We start from the raw sequence: 18616 nt of genomic DNA, 5'->3' as shown, positions 1-18616 counted from the left end.
TTCAGACATAAAAGCAGAAACTAATTCTAAGTTTATACGATGGAAGAAAGAGCAACATGAGATAAATCAAGATTTTTAAAAAGAGAATCAAAAAAAGATGAAGGACGCAAGAGCAACATGAGATACATAAAGATTTTAAAGAAGAAAATGAAAAAGAAGACTAAAATACAAGGAAGTGCAGACGCTCTAGGTAACTGACGAGAAAGTTTGGAAATCTTGCCAGAGCTGGGTAGTGTGGCCGAGCGGTCCAAGGCGCTGGATTTAGGCTCCAGTCTCTAAGGAGGCGTGGGTTCAAATCCTACCACTGCCATCTTTATTGAGTTTGTTTGCGCAAGCTATCACATGTTCTGCTTTATTTCACCGTTTTTACTTTCATGCAGGGCCATGCAAGGGAGAAAAGAAGCAATGTTGTGTGTCACGGATGGGGTTCCAACTCAATAGTGTAGTCCATCGCCTTAACCAACCAGCCACCAAGTCCTGTGCCCCCACGGTGGCAGTTGCACCTCCTACCGGTAGTTGTTCACGTCAAATCCTTGATTGGAAAAAAGGAAAGTTGTGATGGTCTGTGCGATGACCAAGCAGTCTATTTTAACAGTGGGAACTGTGGCCAAGCTGTCCAGAGAACTGGATTTAAGGACCCAGTCTTCTGGAGGTGTCGGTTCAAAGTCCACCACTGCAAGTTTTTCTCAACAGAAAACTGTAATGTAATTTCAAACAAGGCCACCAAGGACACCGGACAAATAAAGGGAATCCAGCCTTTACCCTAATTCCCACCTCTGTTATTGCAATTATCTGCGGTGTTTTTCTAATTCAATCTGCTTCAGACATAAAAGCAGAAACTAATTCTAAGTTTATACGATGGAAGAAAGAGCAACATGAGATAAATCAAGATTTTTAAAAAGAGAATCAAAAAAAGATGAAGGACGCAAGAGCAACATGAGATACATAAAGATTTTAAAGAAGAAAATGAAAAAGAAGACTAAAATTCAAGGGAGTGCAAACGCTCTAGGTAACTGACGAGAAAGTGTGAATATTTTGCCAGAGCGGGGTAGTGTGGCCGAGCGGTCTAAGGCGCTGGATTAAGGCTCCGGTCTCTAAGGAGGCGTGGGTTCAAATCCCACCACTGCCATCTTTATTGAGTTTGTTTGCGCAAGCTATCACAAGTTCTGCTTTATTTCAGCGTTTTTACTTTCATGCAGGGCCATGCAAGGGAGAAAAGAAGCAATGTTGTGTGTCACGGATGGGGTTCCAACTCAATAGTGTAGTCCATCGCCTTAACCAACCAGCCACCAAGTCCTGTGCCCCCGATGTCGCAGTTGCACCTCCTACCGGTGGTTGTTCACGTCAAATCCTTGATTGGAAAAAAGGAAAGTTGTGATGGTCTGTGCAACGACCCAGCAGTCCATTTTAACAGTTGGTACTGTGACCGAGCTGTCCAGAGAACTGGATTTAAGGACCCAGTCTTTCGGAGGTGCAAAATGAGATACATAAAGATTTTAAAGAAGAAAATGAAAAAGAAGACTAAAATACAAGGAAGTACAGACGCTCTAGGTAACTGACGAGAAAGTGTAAATATTTTGCCAGAGCTGGGTAGTGTGGCCGAGCGGTCTAAGGCGCTGGCTTAAGGCTCCAGTCTCTAAGGAGGAGTGGGTTCAAATCCCACCACTGCCATCTTTATTGAGTTTTTTTGCGCAAGCTATCACATTTCTGCTTTGTTTCTGGGTTTTTACTTTCATGTCGCCCATGCAAGGGAGAAAAGAAGCAATGTTGTGTGTCACGGATGGGGTTCCAAATCAATAGTGTAGTCCATCACCTTAACCAATCAGCCACCAGGTCCTGTGCTCTCGCTGTGGCAGTTGCACCTACTACCGGGGGTTGTTCAAGTCAAATCCTTGATTGGAAAAAAGGAAAGTTGTGATGGTCTGTGCAACGACCCAGCAGTCCATTTTAACAGTTGGTACTGTGACCGAGCTGTCCAGAGAACTGGATTTAAGGACCCAGTCTTTCGGAGGTGCAAAATGAGATACATAAAGATTTTAAAGAAGAAAATGAAAAAGAAGACTAAAATACAAGGAAGTACAGACGCTCTAGGTAACTGACGAGAAAGTGTAAATATTTTGCCAGAGCTGGGTAGTGTGGCCGAGCGGTCTAAGGCGCTGGATTAAGGCTCCAGTCTCTAAGGAGGAGTGGGTTCAAATCCCACCACTGCCATCTTTATTGAGTTTTTTTGCGCAAGCTATCACATTTCTGCTTTGTTTCTGGGTTTTTACTTTCATGTCGCCCATGCAAGGGAGAAAAGAAGCAATGTTGTGTGTCACGGATGGGGTTCCAACTCAATAGTGTAGTCCATCACCTTAACCAATCAGCCACCAGGTCCTGTGCTCTCGCTGTGGCAGTTGCACCTACTACCGGGGGTTGTTCACGTCAAATCCTTGATTGGAAAAAAAGGAAAGTTGTGATGGTCTGTGCAACGACCCAGCAGTCCATTTTAACAGTTGGTACTGTGACCGAGCTGTCCAGAGAACTGGATTTAAGGACCCAGTCTTTCGGAGGTGTGGGTTCAAAGTCCACCTCTGCAACTTTTTCTCAACAGAAAACTGTAATGTAATTTCAAACAAGGCCACCAAGGACACCGGACAAATAAAGGGAATCCAGCCTTTACCCTAATTCCCACCTCTGTTATTGCAATTATCTGCGGTGTTTTTCTAATTCAATCTGCTTCAGACATAAAAGCAGAAACTAATTCTAAGTTTATACGATGGAAGAAAGAGCAACATCAGATAAATTAAGATTTTTAAAAAGAGAATCAAAAAAAGATGAAGGACGCAAGAGCAACATGAGATACATAAAGATTTTAAAGAAGAAAATGAAAAAGAAGACTAAAATACAAGGCAGTGCAGACGCTCTAGGTAACTGACGAGAAAGTGTGGAAATCTTACCAGAGCTGGGTAGTGTGGCCGAGTGGTCTAAGGCGCTGGATTTAGGCTCCAGTCTCTAAGGAGGCGTGGGTTCAAATCCCACCACTGCCATCTTTATTGAGTTTGTTTGCGCAAGCTATCACATGTTCTGCTTTATTTCGGCGTTTTTACTTTCATGCAGGGCCATGCAAGGGAGAAAAGAAGCAATGTTGTGTGTCACGGATGGGGTTGCAACTCAATAGTGTAGTCCATCGCCTTAACCAACCAGCCACCAAGTCCTGTGCTCTCACGGTGGAAGTTGCACCTTCTACCAGTGGTTGTTCACGTCAAATCCTTGATTGGAAAAAAGGAAAGTTGTGATGGTCTGTGCGACGACCCAGCAGTCCATTTTAACAGTTGGTACTGTGGCCGAACTGTCCAGAGAACTGGATTTAAGGACCCAGTCTTTCGGAGGTGTCGGTTCAAAGTCCACCGCTGCAACTTTTTCTCAACAGAAAACTGTAATGTAATTTCAAACAAGGCCACCAAGGACACCGGACAAATAAAGGTAATCCAGCCTTTGCCCTAATTCCCACATCTGCCGTGTTTTTCTCATTCAGTCTGCTTCAGACATAAAAGCAGAAACTAATTCTAAGTTTATACGATGGAAGAAAGAGCAACATCAGATAAATTAAGATTTTTAAAAAGAGAATCAAAAAAAGATGAAGGACGCAAGAGCAACATGAGATACATAAAGATTTTAAAGAAGAAAATGAAAAAGAAGACTAAAATACAAGGGAGTGCAGACGCTCTAGGTAACTGACGAGAAAGTGTGGAAATCTTACCAGAGCTGGGTAGTGTGGCCGAGTGGTCTAAGGCGCTGGATTTAGGCTCCAGTCTCTAAGGAGGCGTGGGTTCAAATCCCACCACTGCCATCTTTATTGAGTTTGTTTGCGCAAGCTATCACATGTTCTGCTTTATTTCAGCGTTTTTACTTTCATGTCGTCCATGCAAGGGAGAAAAAAACAAATGTTGTGTGTCACGGATGGGGTTCCAACTCAATAGTGTAGTCCATTGCCTTAACCAACCAGCCACCAAGTCCTGTTCCCCCGCGGTGGCAGTTGCACCTCCTACCGTTGGTTGTTCACGTCAAAGACTTGGTTGTAAACAAGGAAAGTTGGCCTGGGCTGTGCGACGACCTAGCAGTCCATTTTAACAGTGGGTACTGTGGCCAAGCTGTCCAGAGAACTGTATTTAAGGATCCAGTCTTTCAGAGGTGTGGGTTCAAAGTCCACCGCTTTAACTTTTTCTCAACAGAAAACTGTAATGTAATTTCAAGCAAGGCCACCAAGGACACCGGACAAATAAAGGGAATCCAGCCTTTACCCTAATTCCCACGTCTGTTATTGCAGTTATCTGCCGTGTTTTTCTAATTCAATCTGCTTCAGACATAAAAGCAGAAACTAATTCTAAGTTTATACGATGGAAGAAAGAGCAACATCAGATAAATTAAGATTTTTAGAAAGAGAATCAAAAAAAGATGAAGGACGCAAGAGCAACATGAGATACATAAAGATTTTAAAGAAGAAAATGAAAAAGAAGACTAAAATACAAGGAAGTGCAGACGCTCTAGGTAACTGACGAGAAAGTTTGGAAATCTTGCCAGAGCTGGGTAGTGTGGCCGAGCGGTCCAAGGCGCTGGATTTAGGCTCCAGTCTCTAAGGAGGCGTGGGTTCAAATCCTACCACTGCCATCTTTATTGAGTTTGTTTGCGCAAGCTATCACATGTTCTGCTTTATTTCACCGTTTTTACTTTCATGCAGGGCCATGCAAGGGAGAAAAGAAGCAATGTTGTGTGTCACGGATGGGGTTCCAACTCAATAGTGTAGTCCATCGCCTTAACCAACCAGCCACCAAGTCCTGTGCCCCCACGGTGGCAGTTGCACCTCCTACCGGTAGTTGTTCACGTCAAATCCTTGATTGGAAAAAAGGAAAGTTGTGATGGTCTGTGCGATGACCAAGCAGTCTATTTTAACAGTGGGAACTGTGGCCAAGCTGTCCAGAGAACTGGATTTAAGGACCCAGTCTTCTGGAGGTGTCGGTTCAAAGTCCACCACTGCAAGTTTTTCTCAACAGAAAACTGTAATGTAATTTCAAACAAGGCCACCAAGGACACCGGACAAATAAAGGGAATCCAGCCTTTACCCTAATTCCCACGTCTGTTATTGCAATTATCTGCCGTGTTTTTCTAATTCAATCTGCTTCAGACATAAAAGCAGAAACTAATTCTAAGTTTATACGATGGAAGAAAGAGCAACATCAGATAAATTAAGATTTTTACAAAGACAATCAAAAAAAGATGAAGGACGCAAGACCAACATGAGATACATAAAGATTTTAAAGAAGAAAATGAAAAAGAAGACTAAAATTCAAGGGAGTGCAAACGCTCTAGGTAACTGACGAGAAAGTGTGAATATTTTGCCAGAGCTGGGTAGTGTGGCCGAGCGGTCTAAGGCGCTGGATTAAGGCTCCGGTCTCTAAGGAGGCGTGGGTTCAAATCCCACCACTGCCATCTTTATTGAGTTTGTTTGCGCAAGCTATCACAAGTTCTGCTTTATTTCAGCGTTTTTACTTTCATGCAGGGCCATGCAAGGGAGAAAAGAAGCAATGTTGTGTGTCACGGATGGGGTTCCAACTCAATAGTGTAGTCCATCGCCTTAACCAACCAGCCACCAAGTCCTGTGCTCTCACGGTGGAAGTTGCACCTTCTACCAGTGGTTGTTCACGTCAAATCCTTGATTGGAAAAAAGGAAAGTTGTGATGGTCTGTGCGACGACCCAGCAGTCCATTTTAACAGTTGGTACTGTGGCCGAACTGTCCAGAGAACTGGATTTAAGGACCCAGTCTTTCGGAGGTGTCGGTTCAAAGTCCACCGCTGCAACTTTTTCTCAACAGAAAACTGTAATGTAATTTCAAACAAGGCCACCAAGGACACCGGACAAATAAAGGTAATCCAGCCTTTACCCTAATTCCCACATCTGCCGTGTTTTTCTCATTCAGTCTGCTTCAGACATAAAAGCAGAAACTAATTCTAAGTTTATACGATGGAAGAAAGAGCAACATCAGATAAATTAAGATTTTTACAAAGACAATCAAAAAAAGATGAAGGACGCAAGAGCAACATGAGATACATAAAGATTTTAAAGAAGAAAATGAAAAAGAAGACTAAAATTCAAGGGAGTGCAAACGCTCTAGGTAACTGACGAGAAAGTGTGAATATTTTGCCAGAGCGGGGTAGTGTGGCCGAGCGGTCTAAGGCGCTGGATTAAGGCTCCGGTCTCTAAGGAGGCGTGGGTTCAAATCCCACCATTGCCATCTTTATTGAGTTTGTTTGCGCAAGTTTGTTCTGCTTTATTTCAGCGTTTTTACTTTCATGTAGGGCCATGCAAGGGAGAAAAGAAGCAATGTTGTGTGTCACGGATGGGGTTTCAACTCAATAGTGTAGTCCATCACCTTAACGCCTTACCTGTGCTATCGTAAATACAGTATTTTATGCATTCTAAATTACCGCCAATTTGGAAAAGGAAAATGCAATAATTATTTACTCTGAGCTGTGTTTCGGTAGGTTGGTGGTACATGGAAGGCCGTGTTGCCAAACCGAGTCCCTTGAAGAATGTCTCTGGTGGTCAATTGGATACGTTGTAGTAACGTCATTGCGTGATAGATGGGATACTCTGTCTGTTCCTTCCTAACCCTCGTTTGCAGCTGCTGTTGCTAACTCAATGGCTAGGAGGCATCACTTCTGTAGTGAATAAGAGTTCAAAGTTCATTTTTTTTATTTCACCTTTATTTAACCAGGTAGGCTAGTTGAGAACAAGTTCTCATTTGCAACTGCGACCTGGCCAAGATAAAGCATAGCAGTGTGAACAGACAACACAGAGTTACACATGGAGTAAACAATTAACAAGTCAATACCATTCGCAACCAAAGCTCACGCTGATGTTGGCTTCGTTCTGTGGCTTCGTTATCTGAACCATTCTGACATCGGACCGTTGTCCTCACATCCTCGGAACAGGAGGTTACATTTAGTCATCAAGGCTTTATATAGGAAGGGAGAGAAGGGCGTGTTTGAAATGTTTTATACCCATGTCCCTTCACAGGGGCGGCAGGCCGCTGGTTGAGCAGAGCCCTAACCTTATGAAGGCTTTATATAGGAAGGGAGAGGAGGGCGTGTTTCATAGTTTATAACCAATGTCCCTTCACAGGGGCGGCGGGCCACTGGTTGAGCAGAGCCCTAACCTTATGAAAACCCAAATCTCTCATTTGGTAGCTAAAATTACATTTAATCTCTTCACCAATAATTTTAATATTCAAACATTTAAATTGAACAACAATTCCATGTGAATCCGATAACTACAATGTGTAGACTTTCCACTTATCATCTTATCATTGATGAGAATGTCTCAGATGACAACGGAACTGACATCATATTCATTAAGTACCACCGCATATGTTCAATTGGTCGGATTACCAGAATATAGTTCATTTCCCACCACCTTCTGATTTTCCCAGAATCTCTATGTTAACCAAGGGGTTAAGGAGAGACTAAAAAAGGGGGGAAGAGGTATTTAGGACTGTCATAAACCTACCCCCAGGCCAACGTCATGACACCAGTAACTAATGGGAACTGTGTAATCCTGTTCTATACACCAGGTCATATTGTTTACCCAGACATACCCATTGTGCTACCTTCCACCAATCCTACCAAGACACACCCATTGGGTTACCCCCACCATTCTACCCAGACATACCCATTGGGTTACCTCCCACCATTCTACCCAGACATACCCATTGGGTTACCTCCCACCATTCTACCCAGACATGCCCATTGGGTTACCTCCCACCATTCTACCCAGACATACCCATTGGGTTACCTCCCACCATTCTACCCAGACATACCCATTGGGTTACCTCCCACCATTCTACCCAGACATGCCCATTGGGTTACCTCCCACCATTCTACCCAGACATGCCCATTGGGTTACCTCCCACCATTCTACCCAGACATACCCATTGGGTTACCTCCCACCATTCTACCCAGACATGCCCATTGGGTTACCTCCCACCATTCTACCCAGACATACCCATTGGGTTACCTCCCACCATTCTACCCAGACATGCCCATTGGGTTACCTCCCACCATTCTACCCAGACATACCCATTGGGTTACCTCCCACCATTCTACCCAGACATGCCCATTGGGTTACCTCCCACCATTCTACCCAGACATGCCCATTGGGTTACCTCCCACCATTCTACCCAGACATGCCCATTGGGTTACCTCCCACCATTCTACCCAGACATGCCCATTGGGTTACCTCCCACCATTCTACCCAGACATGCCCATTGGGTTACCTCCCACCCGACCTAGCCAGACATACCCATTGGGTTACCTCCCACCATTCTACCCAGACATGCCCATTGGGTTACCTCCCACCATTCTACCCAGACATGCCCATTGGGTTACCTCCCACCCGACCTAGCCAGACTTTGAGCTATTTTTTAAGATGAAAAAAACTAAAGTAGGCCTATTTTTTTTAAGGAAGATTTCATATAAACTATTTGATTTCAGGTGGCATAAACAAAAACCCAAATTCTCAGTCAAAAACAGAACACAGCCTCTATTCTCTCGTGTGATTTCATCTTCTCTAACTGGTTAAAACTTGTTCCACAGTGGGACCAGTGGTAGTGCTCCTCTTCTCTAACTGGTTAAAACATGTTCCACAGCGGGACCAGTGGTAGTGCTCCTCTTCTCTAACTGGTTAAAACATGTTCCACAGCGGGACCAGTGGTAGTGCTCCTCTTCTCTAACTGGTTTTAAAACATGTTCCACAGCGGGACCAGTGGTAGTGCTCCTCTTCTCTGACTGGTTAAAACATGTTCCACAGCAGGACCAGTGGTAGTGCTCCTCTTCTCTAACTGGTTAAAACATGTTCCACAGCGGGACCAGTGGTAGTGCTCCTCTTCTCTAACTGGTTAAAACATGTTCCACAGCGGGACCAGTGGTAGTGCTCCTCTTCTCTAACTGGTTTTAAAACATGTTCCACAGCGGGACCAGTGGTAGTGCTCCTCTTCTCTAACTGGTTAAAACATGTTCCACAGGGGGACCAGTGGTAGTGCTCCTCTTCTCTGACTGGTTAAAACATGTTCCACAGCAGGACCAGTTGTAGTGCTCCTCTTCTCTGACTGGTTAAAACATGTTCCACAGCAGGACCAGTGGTAGTGCTCCTCTTCTCTGACTGGTTAAAACATGTTCCACAGCGGGACCAGTGGTAGTGCTCCACTCATGTGACTCCAGACTCCCTAACCTGGCAAAAGTATATTTATATATTAGGAGCAGTGGAAAGGCTTTTCTCCAGAACGTATTATTTCATGTATTTTCAGGTTAACTAACATGGTAAAACACTCTCCACTGTAGGGACATAAAGGCTTTGTTCTCAACTATCTTCATACCATCTATTTGAGAGATCCCGTCACCACACTAAGAACATTGGGTAAGCTTTTCCCCTCTGTGTGTTCTCTTATGCTCTTTTAGGTACCGTGACTTAACATAACTCTTTCCACATTGGGAACATTGGAAAGGTGTTTCTCCTATGTGTGTTGTCTCGTGAGTTTTTAGGTCCCCTGATCGGGAAAATCTCTTTCCACAGTGGGAACAGTGATAAGGCTTTTCTTCTGTATGTGTCCACTCGTGCTTTTTTAAGTGCCCCAACTGAGTAAAACTCTTTCCACAGTGGGAACATTGGAATGGCTTTTCTCCAGTGTGTATTCTCTCATGCCTTTTCAGGTTAGCTACCACGGTAAAACTCTTTCCACACTGGGAACATTGGAAAGGCTTTTCTCCTGTGTGTGTTCTCTCGTGAGCTTTTAGGTCCACTGATCGTGAAAATCTAGTTTCACATTGGAAGCAGTGGTAAGGCTTTTCTTCCGTGTGTGTCCACTCATGCTGTTTTAGGTTCCCTAACTGAGTAAAACTCTTTCCACAGTGGGAACAGTGATAAGGCTTTTCTCCAGTGTGTATTCTCTCATGCCTTTTCAGGTTAACTAACACGGTAAAACTCTTTCCACACTGGGAACATTGGAAAGGCTTTTCTCCTGTGTGTGTCCTCTCATGCCGTTTTAGGTACCCTAACCAGCTAAAACTCTTTCCACAGTGGGAGCAGTGGTGTTTTCTTGCTGGTTTGGGCATCTCTGGGTCTGGTTCCCCTGAAGGACTCTTCCCGCTGTCAGAGTGAGAGTCTGGTCTCTCTCCTGCCAAAAACAGACAGAGTATCTTGTTAAACAGAGACCTGAATGAAACCTTCACATGATAAAACTGTCTTCCTATGGAGGTTTAATCCAGACTAGATCCCTCAATAAAAGAGAGCTTGTCGTGACAAAGTGGTTGTAGGGTAAATCCAAATCATTTTTGAAAGCATCCCTTTCGATATATATATATATTTATTTATTTTATTTTTTATTATTTAATTTCCATACATGTTTGCCAATGGAAGTAGTGCTCAGAAAGTGACTGTTTGGACTGTCATTACAACAGCGTTTTGCCTACATCAAAATCCCTCTTTTGCAAAAATGTGTTTTGTTTCGTTGCATTGAAAGTCGTTCATATCCACCCCCCGGGAAGAATATGACACTTTTTGTTTTACAATTTCTGACAAGCGAACACTTAGATATGGTCATTTTCACATTTTTATATAAAAACTTAGAATGTTTGGGAATTACCTATATTAAGTAATGTGAACATTCTATAGCAAAACAGAGAGGGAAGGGGGCCGTGTGTTAATAGACTCTGCAGTAAATAAAAACCTCATAAAAACATCTGTCTCGTCCAGGACCCAGAGTCTACATGGTGCCCTATAGCCAATCAGAGCTACAGTCGATCTTTACACAAACGAGTCATTTGCTACACGGGCCCTGACATCATTCACTTTGAACTGGACTGTGTGTTTAAAGGTAGGACCCAGAGTCTACACGGTGCGCTATAGCCAATCAGAGCCTCAGTCGATCTTTACACAAACGAGTCATTTGCTACACAGGCCCTGACATCATTCACTTTGAACTAGACTGTGTGTTTACAGGTAGGACCCAGAGTCTACACGGTGCGCTATAGCCAATCAGAGCTACAGTCGATCTTTACACAAACGAGTCATTTGCTACACGGGCCCTGACATCATTCACTTTAAACTGGACTGTGTGTTTACAGGTAGGACCCAGAGTCTACACGGTGCGCTATAGTCAATCAGAGCTACAGTCGATCTTTACACAAACGAGCCATTTGCTACACGGGCCCTGACATCATTCACTTTGAACTGGACTGTGTGTTTACAGGTAGGATCCAGAGTCTACACGGTGCGCTATAGCCAATCAGAGCTACAGTCGATCTTTACACAAACGAGCCATTTGCTACACAGGCCCTGACATCATTCACTTTGAACTGGACTGTGTGTTTACAACTGTAGATCATTAGAACACATTTAGCAAAAAGCCACAAAATGCACCTGAATGGATTTCTGTAACTATGGAAACACCACGGGACTCCTCTTTACATTTGGGGAACTTTACAGTCCTATTGATCAAACAACCATGACAATGTAGGCTTATATTTCCCTATATGCACAACAACAAGATCAACAACTAATTCTAGCCAGACCAAGGATGAGCTAAAATCTAACGAAGAAACATTAGTTAAAACCCTCTCAAACGTTAAAATTGCACTGATAAACGATAGGTATGCAATAGTAAGCAGCCTGTTCATCCTTCTGCAGCTTGTCTGCCAATGTATGCTTGTCCCAACCAAGCACCCAAGCTAACCGGCTAAAGTTGGCTAGCTTGCTAGCTAGCTACTTCCAGATACAAATGAGAGAACACCTCTCTAGGTCCATTTTCCTCATTCTAGCAGAGCTGGTTAAGCTGTTTACATGTTATCTACCCGGTTTGAGACTAACTTCATTTTTTTTGCTAATGTTTACTGACACAGGCCATATTCAACGGGTGTTGCGTGTTCGTAAATGCATCAGTAATTCTGCGCTCTGGCGCACTCAGACGAGAGTGCTCTGGAATCCGAGTAGATAGCATATCACTTCGGGAATTAACTCTGGCTAACCAAATGACACCGATATCTCTAGCTGTGTAGCCACCAAATAACAATATGAGGGGAAAAGTCAGTCACTCACACACTCCTCCAATGACATCACATCCTCCCAGCAGCTAGCTAGCTAGCTAGCTAAGGTTAGGCTCCATGTTTTTAGCATGCTAAATAAAGAGCTACATAAACAGATAAGCTAACTGGCTAAAGTTGGCTAGCTTGCTAAATAAAGAGCTAAATAGATAAGCTAGCCTATTAGCCACGTTATGACTGACTTGTGATCATTTGCCCTTGCTAATCTGATTGTATTGACATTCCCAGCCTTAGTAACATTCATCTGTTTTTTTGAGGTCCAAAATATTGAGTCATTGAAACTGAAAGAGTGCATCCCGAATGGAGGCAACAAACAATGTACCAGACCAGCTGTGATTTACAACCTGATAGCAATATGTTTTGGACTACCAAGAAAAGTATTGGTGAATTATATTAATAATGCATTGAACTGCATCCATCTATTCTGCCAACAAAGCCTAGTGTACATCACGGAACATTGAGACAAATATAACCTTTTTTTTTTTTTAAAACCTCATATAGAGTTGATTTTGTAGCATAAACTGGGAATTTGAGTGATATGATGATTGACTGTTTGCTTCATATCTGCAAAATAGTTTTAAAAAACACAAACAGTTCCATTTCAAAGTGGCAGAAAAAAATATATACACAACTAAATATAAGTGTTGATATCAGTATAGAGGCTAAATTAAACGTTTAAGCGTCACTGAGCAGTAGTGAAATGTATGCAAGTAAAAAATACTTTAAAGTACTACTTAAGTAAAAAAAATACTTTAAAGTACTACTTAAGTAAAAAATACTTTAAAGTACCACTTAAGTAAAAAAAATACTTTAAAGTACTACTTAAGTAAAAAAAATACTTTAAAGTACTACTTAAGTCGTTTTTTGGGCTATCTGTACTTTACTACTTTTACTCCACTACATTCCTAAAGAAAATAATGTACTTTTTTACTCCTGATGCTTAAATGAACATGTTACATTTCGAATGCTTAGCAGGACAGGAAAACTGGTACAATTTACGCACTTATCACGCTGCTTCTGATCTGGCGGACTCACTAAAACACAAACGCTTCGTTTGTAAATTAGGTCCGAGTGTTGGAGTGTGGCCCCTGGTTATCAAAAAAATGTATTCATTAAATTGACAATTGTACCGTGTGGTTTGCTTAATATTAGGAATGTGAAATGATTTAAATTTTTACTTTTTATACTTACGTATATTTTGTCAATGACATTTACTTTTGGCACTTAAAGTATTTTTATAAAAACCAAATAATTTAAGACTTTTATTCAAGTAGTATTTCACTTTTACTTGAGTCATTTTCTATTAAGTTATCTTTTCTTTTACTCAAGTATGACAATTGGGTACTTTCTCCCCCACCACTGTCACTGACGGATGAGTTTGCAAATTCATAGACAGAGCCATGGATGCAAGGACTGACCACGCCTGAGATCAAAATGACAATTTAAACCACGTTTTGAGGCTATACGGTGTTAGTTTACAATTACATTGTTTACACACAATGGAGTACACCAAGTTTGGGTTCTGGTGAGGTAGAACAAGTGTAACAGTATAACTTTAGACCGTCCCCTCCCCCGTACCCGGGAGCGAACCAGGGACGGACCCTCTGCACACAACTACAACAGTCACCCCTCGAAGCATCGTTACCCATCGCTCCACAAAAGCCGCGGCCCTTGGGGAACCACTACTTCAAGGTCTCAGAGCAGGTGACGTCACCGATTGAAACGCTATTTAGCGCGCACCGCTAACCTTCTAGCCGTTTCACATCTGTTACATCAACTCATTGGTGTATTTCTAAGTTATATTCTCTAAGAATCAATGGCTAGGCCTCTATATGGTGCGGCAGGGTAGCCTAGTGGTTAGAGTGTTGGACTAGTAACCGGAAGGTTGCAAGTACCCCGGAGCTGACAAGGTACATCTCTCGTTCTGCCCCTGAACAGGCAGTTAACCCACTGTTCCTAGGACGTCATTGAAAATAAGAATTTGTTCTTTAACTGACTTGCCTAGTTAAACAAAGGTAAAATAAATACAAATATATATCATTCATTTAAAAGTCCAAACATGTCGCAGATTTCCCATTTAACACTTCCTACAGTACTGAACAACATATTTAATTGTAAAACTATGGTGGAAAGCCCCCTTGGCTTTAAAACCATACATTAATTCAACAACGGAGTTTTGTGTCCGTGTTTAAGACAATACTCACTAGTGTCAATCAGATCTCCAGTCTCCACTTCCTCTCCTTCCTCCTCATCCCTTTTCACTCCCAAAACATCTTCCTCTTCCTCCTCTTTTATTGAGATAGCCTCATCTTCCTCTTTCACTCCAAAATGTTCTTTCTCTTCTTTCACTGTAACATTCTCATCTTCCTCCTTTTTTATTCGGAAAGCTTCTTCCTCTTCTTTCACTATAACATCGTTATACGTGATAGCCTCCTCTTCCTCCTGTTTTATTCTGAAAGCTTCTTCCACTGTAATATTCTCCTCTTCCTCTTCTTTTACGACAATGTTCAGACCCAGAGCTTCTTTCTCCGTCCAGGAGACCCCCTCTTCTCTAGCAGGATGGGAGTATATTTGTGAGTTCATGGTTGGGCTACCTAAAATGAGCATTAGCCTAGCGCTTAGGCTCAGTATAATCAACCTTAACAAATGTGTCAATTTTAACAAGCAAACGACACCGAGATCAATACACACAAAAATGGTCTAAAGAGCTTCAATGTTCCGATTTTACGTTGGCTAACTACCGAGTGGCGACTGAATGAATCAGTGGCCGTGTTGTTGTTGAAGAAGCGTCCCGTGTCACGTGATCCACCAGATTCTTCTTCTTCTTCGATGTGGTTTAACGGCAGTTGGCATCCAATAAATGTTGCATTACCGCCACCTACTAGACTGGAGTATAACTCCCTTATACTTTGATTTATTCGATTTTTTTAAATAAATAAATCAAATACCCTACAATCACAAACAACCCAGCACCCTACTCCACTATTTAAATCTATTTAGCCCTACCTCAGGCCAACAGCCTGAAAGGATGGGACACCACCACTTAACACACACTCTTCTGACGTCAAGTCTCGCACTCGCAAATACCTCTCTGCAGCTGCCACCACAACCTAGTTAACGTTCAAACGCTGGAAAATAAATGGGACAAACGGAAACCCCGTCCCCTGTATATCTTTCCAACGGGACATTAAAAACTGTAATATCCTATTGTTTCACCGACTCGTGGCTGAACGACGACATTAATAACATACAGCTGGCGGGTTATACACTCTATCGGCAGGATAGAACAGCAGCCTCTGGTAGGACACGGGGCGGGGCCTGTGTATATTTGTAAACAACAGTTGGTGCACGATATCTAAGGAAGTCTCAAGTTTTTACTCACCTGAGGTTGGCTGGATATCCTTTGGTTGGATCTTGACACACTCAAACCGGTGAGCGAGGCACTTACTGCCATATCCCATTCAAAGGCACTTAAATATTTTGTCTTGCCCATTCACCCTCTGAATGGCACACATATGCAATGCCTCAATTGCCTCTACAATGCCTCAATTGCCTCTACAATGTCTCAATTGCCTCTACAATGCCTCAATTGCCTCTACAATGCCTCAATTGCCACTACAATGCCTCAATTGCCTCTACAATGCCTCAATTGCCTCAAGACTTAAAAATCCTTCTTTAACCTGTCTCCCCCCTAACAAGTGACATCAATAGCTTTCAACTGGATTCACCAGTCAGTCTATGTCATGGAAAGAGCAGGTGTTCCTAATGTTTTGTACATGAGCATTATAACATGATTATAACCCAAAAATAAATGTGGAATAGCATGTACATTACTGTTCAAAAGTTTGGGGTCACTTAGAAAATGTCCTTGTTTACCATGAAAACATACATGAAATGAGTTGCAAAATGAATAGGAGATATAGTCAAGCCATGGACAAGTTTATAAATAAAGATGTTTAATTTAAATAATAATTGTGTCCTTCAAACTTAGCTTTTGTCAAAAAAAATCCTCAATTTGCAGCAATTACAGCCTTACAGACCTTTGGCATTCTAGTTGTCAACTTGTTGAGGTAATCTGAAGAGTTTTCACCCCATGTGTCACGACTTCGGCCGAAGTCGGTCCCTCTCCTTGTTCGGCGGTGGACGTCACCGGCCTTTTAGCCGATCCACTTTTCATTTTCCATTTGTTTTGTCTTTGTCTTACACACCTGGTTTCAGCCACCCAATTACCTGTTTATTATTTAACCCTCTGTTCCCCATGTTTGGTTGTGAGTGATTGTTTGTTGTATTGTGGTCCGTATTGTGGGCTTGGACTTATCTTGTATTTTGATGATTTTCAGTAAAGTTACTTTTATTCCCTCATCTCTGCTGTCCTGTGCCTGACTCCTCTGCACCAGCTACACACAGACCCTTACACCATGCTTCCTGAAGCACCTCCCACAAGTTGGATTGGCTTGATGGGCACTTCTTACAATCAAGCTGCTCCCACAACAGCTCAATAGAGTTGAGATCTGGTGACTGTGCTGGACACTCCATCATAGACAGAAAACCAGCTGAATACTTCTTCCCTAAAAAGTTATTTCATAGTTTGGAGCTGTGCTTTGGGTCATTGTCCTGCAGTAGGAGGAAATTGGCTCCAATTAAGCGTTACAAACTGGAGTGATAGCCTTCCTTCTTCAAGATCCCTTTTACCATGTACAAATCTCCCACTTTACCACCACCAAAGCACCCCCAGACCATCACATTGTGTCCACCATGCTTGACAGATGGCGTCAAGCACTCCTCCAGCATCTTTTCATTTTTTCTGAGTCTCACGAATGTTCTTCTTTGTGATCCGAACACCTCAAACTTAGATTTGTCTGTCCATAACACTTTTTTCCAATCTTCCTCTGTCCAGTGTCTGTGTTATTTTGCCAGCCTTAATCTTTTCTTTTTATTGGCCAGTCTGAGAAATGTTTTTTTCTTTGCAACTCTGCCTAGAAGGTCAGCATCCCGGAGTCGCCTCTTCACTGTTGACGTTGAGACTGGTGTTTTGCGGGTACTATTTAATGAAGCTGCCAGTTGAGGACTTTTGGGGCATCTGTTTCTCCAAATCACATGTTATTGGTCACACACACATGGTTAGCAGATGTTAACGCGAGTGTAGCAAAATGCTTGTGCTTCTAGTTCCAACAATGCGGTAATAAACTAACGTAACAATCCCACAACTACTACCTTATACACACAAGTGTAAAAGGATAAAGAATATGTACATAAAGATATATGAGCTGGCAGGGGAAGTCTGCGCCTCACGGTCGGCTGCTGCTGCCGAACCTGTTCACCAAGATGGGAGGCATTAGTACGTTTGCCAGCCTCGCTGAGACAATGGCTGCAGTCAAAAGGGGGTTGGTTGGGGAGACCTGCTTGCAGGTGGGACAGCACACAAAGGGGACGGGGTTGGGGAGACCTGCTAGCAGGTGGGACAGCACACACAGGGGACGGGGTTGGAGAGACCTGCTAGCAGGTGGGACAGCACACAAAGGGGACTGGGTTGGGGAGACCTGCTAGCAGGTGGGACAGCACACAAAGGGGACGGGGTTGGGGAGACCTGCTAGCAGGTGGGACAGCACACAGGGGACGGGGTTGGGGAGACCTGCTAGCAGGTGGGACAGCACACAGGGGACGGGGTTGGAGAGACCTGCTAGCAGGTGGGACAGCACACAGGGGACGGGGTTGGGGAGACCTGCTAGCAGGTGGGACAGCACACACAGGGGACGGGGTTGGGGAGACCTGCTAGCAGGTGGGACAGCACACAGGGGACGGGGTTGGGGAGACCTGCTAGCAGGTGGGACAGCACACAGGGGACGGGGTTGGGGAGACCTGCTAGCAGGTGGGACAGCACACAGGGGATGGGGTTGGGGAGACCTGCTAGCAGGTGGGACAGCACACAGGGGACGGGGTTGGAGAGACCTGCTAGCAGGTGGGACAGCACACAAAGGGGACGGGGTTGGGGAGACCTGCTAGCAGGTGGGACAGCACACAGGGGACGGGGTTGGGGAGACCTGCTAGCAGGTGGGACAGCACACAGGGGACGGGGTTGGGGAGACCTGCTAGCAGGTGGGACAGCACACACAGGGGACGGGGTTGGGGAGACCTGCTAGCAGGTGGGACAGCACACAGGGGACGGGGTTGGAGAGACCTGCTAGCAGGTGGGACAGCACACAGGGGACGGGGTTGGGGAGACCTGCTAGCAGGTGGGACAGCACACAGGGGATGGGGTTGATGCTGCTGGAACTGCGGTGTTCACTGTTGTAGGAGCCACCAGGGGGTCGCAGTTGTCGCTGCGGTGGGGGTCGCGGTTGTCGCTGCTGTGGGGGTCGCTGCTGTGGGGGTCGCGGGTGTCGCTGCGGTGGGGGTCGCGGTTGTCGCTGCGGTGGGGGTCGCGGTTGTCGCTGCGGTGGGGGTCGCGGTTGTCACTGCGGTGGGGGTCGCGGTTGTCGCTGCT

General features: G+C 44.0%; 1 protein-coding gene and 9 non-coding genes across 10 annotated transcripts; 9 read left to right on the top strand and 1 right to left on the bottom strand.

Annotated features, from left to right (window-relative positions):
* The first annotated feature begins 228 nt into the window (after window positions 1–228).
* trnal-uag (transfer RNA leucine (anticodon UAG)) lies at window positions 229–310 on the top strand. The gene has a single exon. It is a non-coding gene; the product is annotated as a tRNA-Leu (tRNA).
* Window positions 311–1047: 737 nt separating this feature from the next.
* trnal-aag (transfer RNA leucine (anticodon AAG)) lies at window positions 1048–1129 on the top strand. The gene has a single exon. It is a non-coding gene; the product is annotated as a tRNA-Leu (tRNA).
* A 460-nt stretch (window positions 1130–1589) lies between these two features.
* trnal-aag (transfer RNA leucine (anticodon AAG)) lies at window positions 1590–1671 on the top strand. Its single transcript has one exon. It is a non-coding gene; the product is annotated as a tRNA-Leu (tRNA).
* Window positions 1672–2129: 458 nt separating this feature from the next.
* trnal-aag (transfer RNA leucine (anticodon AAG)) lies at window positions 2130–2211 on the top strand. The gene has a single exon. It is a non-coding gene; the product is annotated as a tRNA-Leu (tRNA).
* A 736-nt stretch (window positions 2212–2947) lies between these two features.
* On the top strand, window positions 2948–3029 carry trnal-uag (transfer RNA leucine (anticodon UAG)). Its single transcript has one exon. It is a non-coding gene; the product is annotated as a tRNA-Leu (tRNA).
* A 721-nt stretch (window positions 3030–3750) lies between these two features.
* Window positions 3751–3832, top strand: trnal-uag (transfer RNA leucine (anticodon UAG)). The gene has a single exon. It is a non-coding gene; the product is annotated as a tRNA-Leu (tRNA).
* A 736-nt stretch (window positions 3833–4568) lies between these two features.
* trnal-uag (transfer RNA leucine (anticodon UAG)) lies at window positions 4569–4650 on the top strand. The gene has a single exon. It is a non-coding gene; the product is annotated as a tRNA-Leu (tRNA).
* A 737-nt stretch (window positions 4651–5387) lies between these two features.
* Window positions 5388–5469, top strand: trnal-aag (transfer RNA leucine (anticodon AAG)). Its single transcript has one exon. It is a non-coding gene; the product is annotated as a tRNA-Leu (tRNA).
* Window positions 5470–6190: 721 nt separating this feature from the next.
* Window positions 6191–6272, top strand: trnal-aag (transfer RNA leucine (anticodon AAG)). The gene has a single exon. It is a non-coding gene; the product is annotated as a tRNA-Leu (tRNA).
* A 2286-nt stretch (window positions 6273–8558) lies between these two features.
* On the bottom strand, window positions 8559–14739 carry LOC139424178 (zinc finger protein 883-like). Its single transcript, XM_071175860.1, has 3 exons — window positions 14337–14739; window positions 9447–10208; window positions 8559–8662 (listed from the first exon to the last, which is right to left on the bottom strand). The coding sequence occupies exons 1-3, from the start codon at window positions 14737–14739 to the stop codon at window positions 8559–8561; spliced, it is 1269 nt and encodes a 422-aa protein (XP_071031961.1).
* Window positions 14740–18616: the final 3877 nt, after the last annotated feature.

Source organism: Oncorhynchus clarkii, chromosome 13 (assembly GCF_045791955.1).
Source record: "Oncorhynchus clarkii lewisi isolate Uvic-CL-2024 chromosome 13, UVic_Ocla_1.0, whole genome shotgun sequence".
NCBI classification, from domain to species: Eukaryota; Metazoa; Chordata; class Actinopteri; order Salmoniformes; family Salmonidae; genus Oncorhynchus; species Oncorhynchus clarkii.
This window is presented reverse-complemented; position numbering and strand designations above follow the sequence as displayed.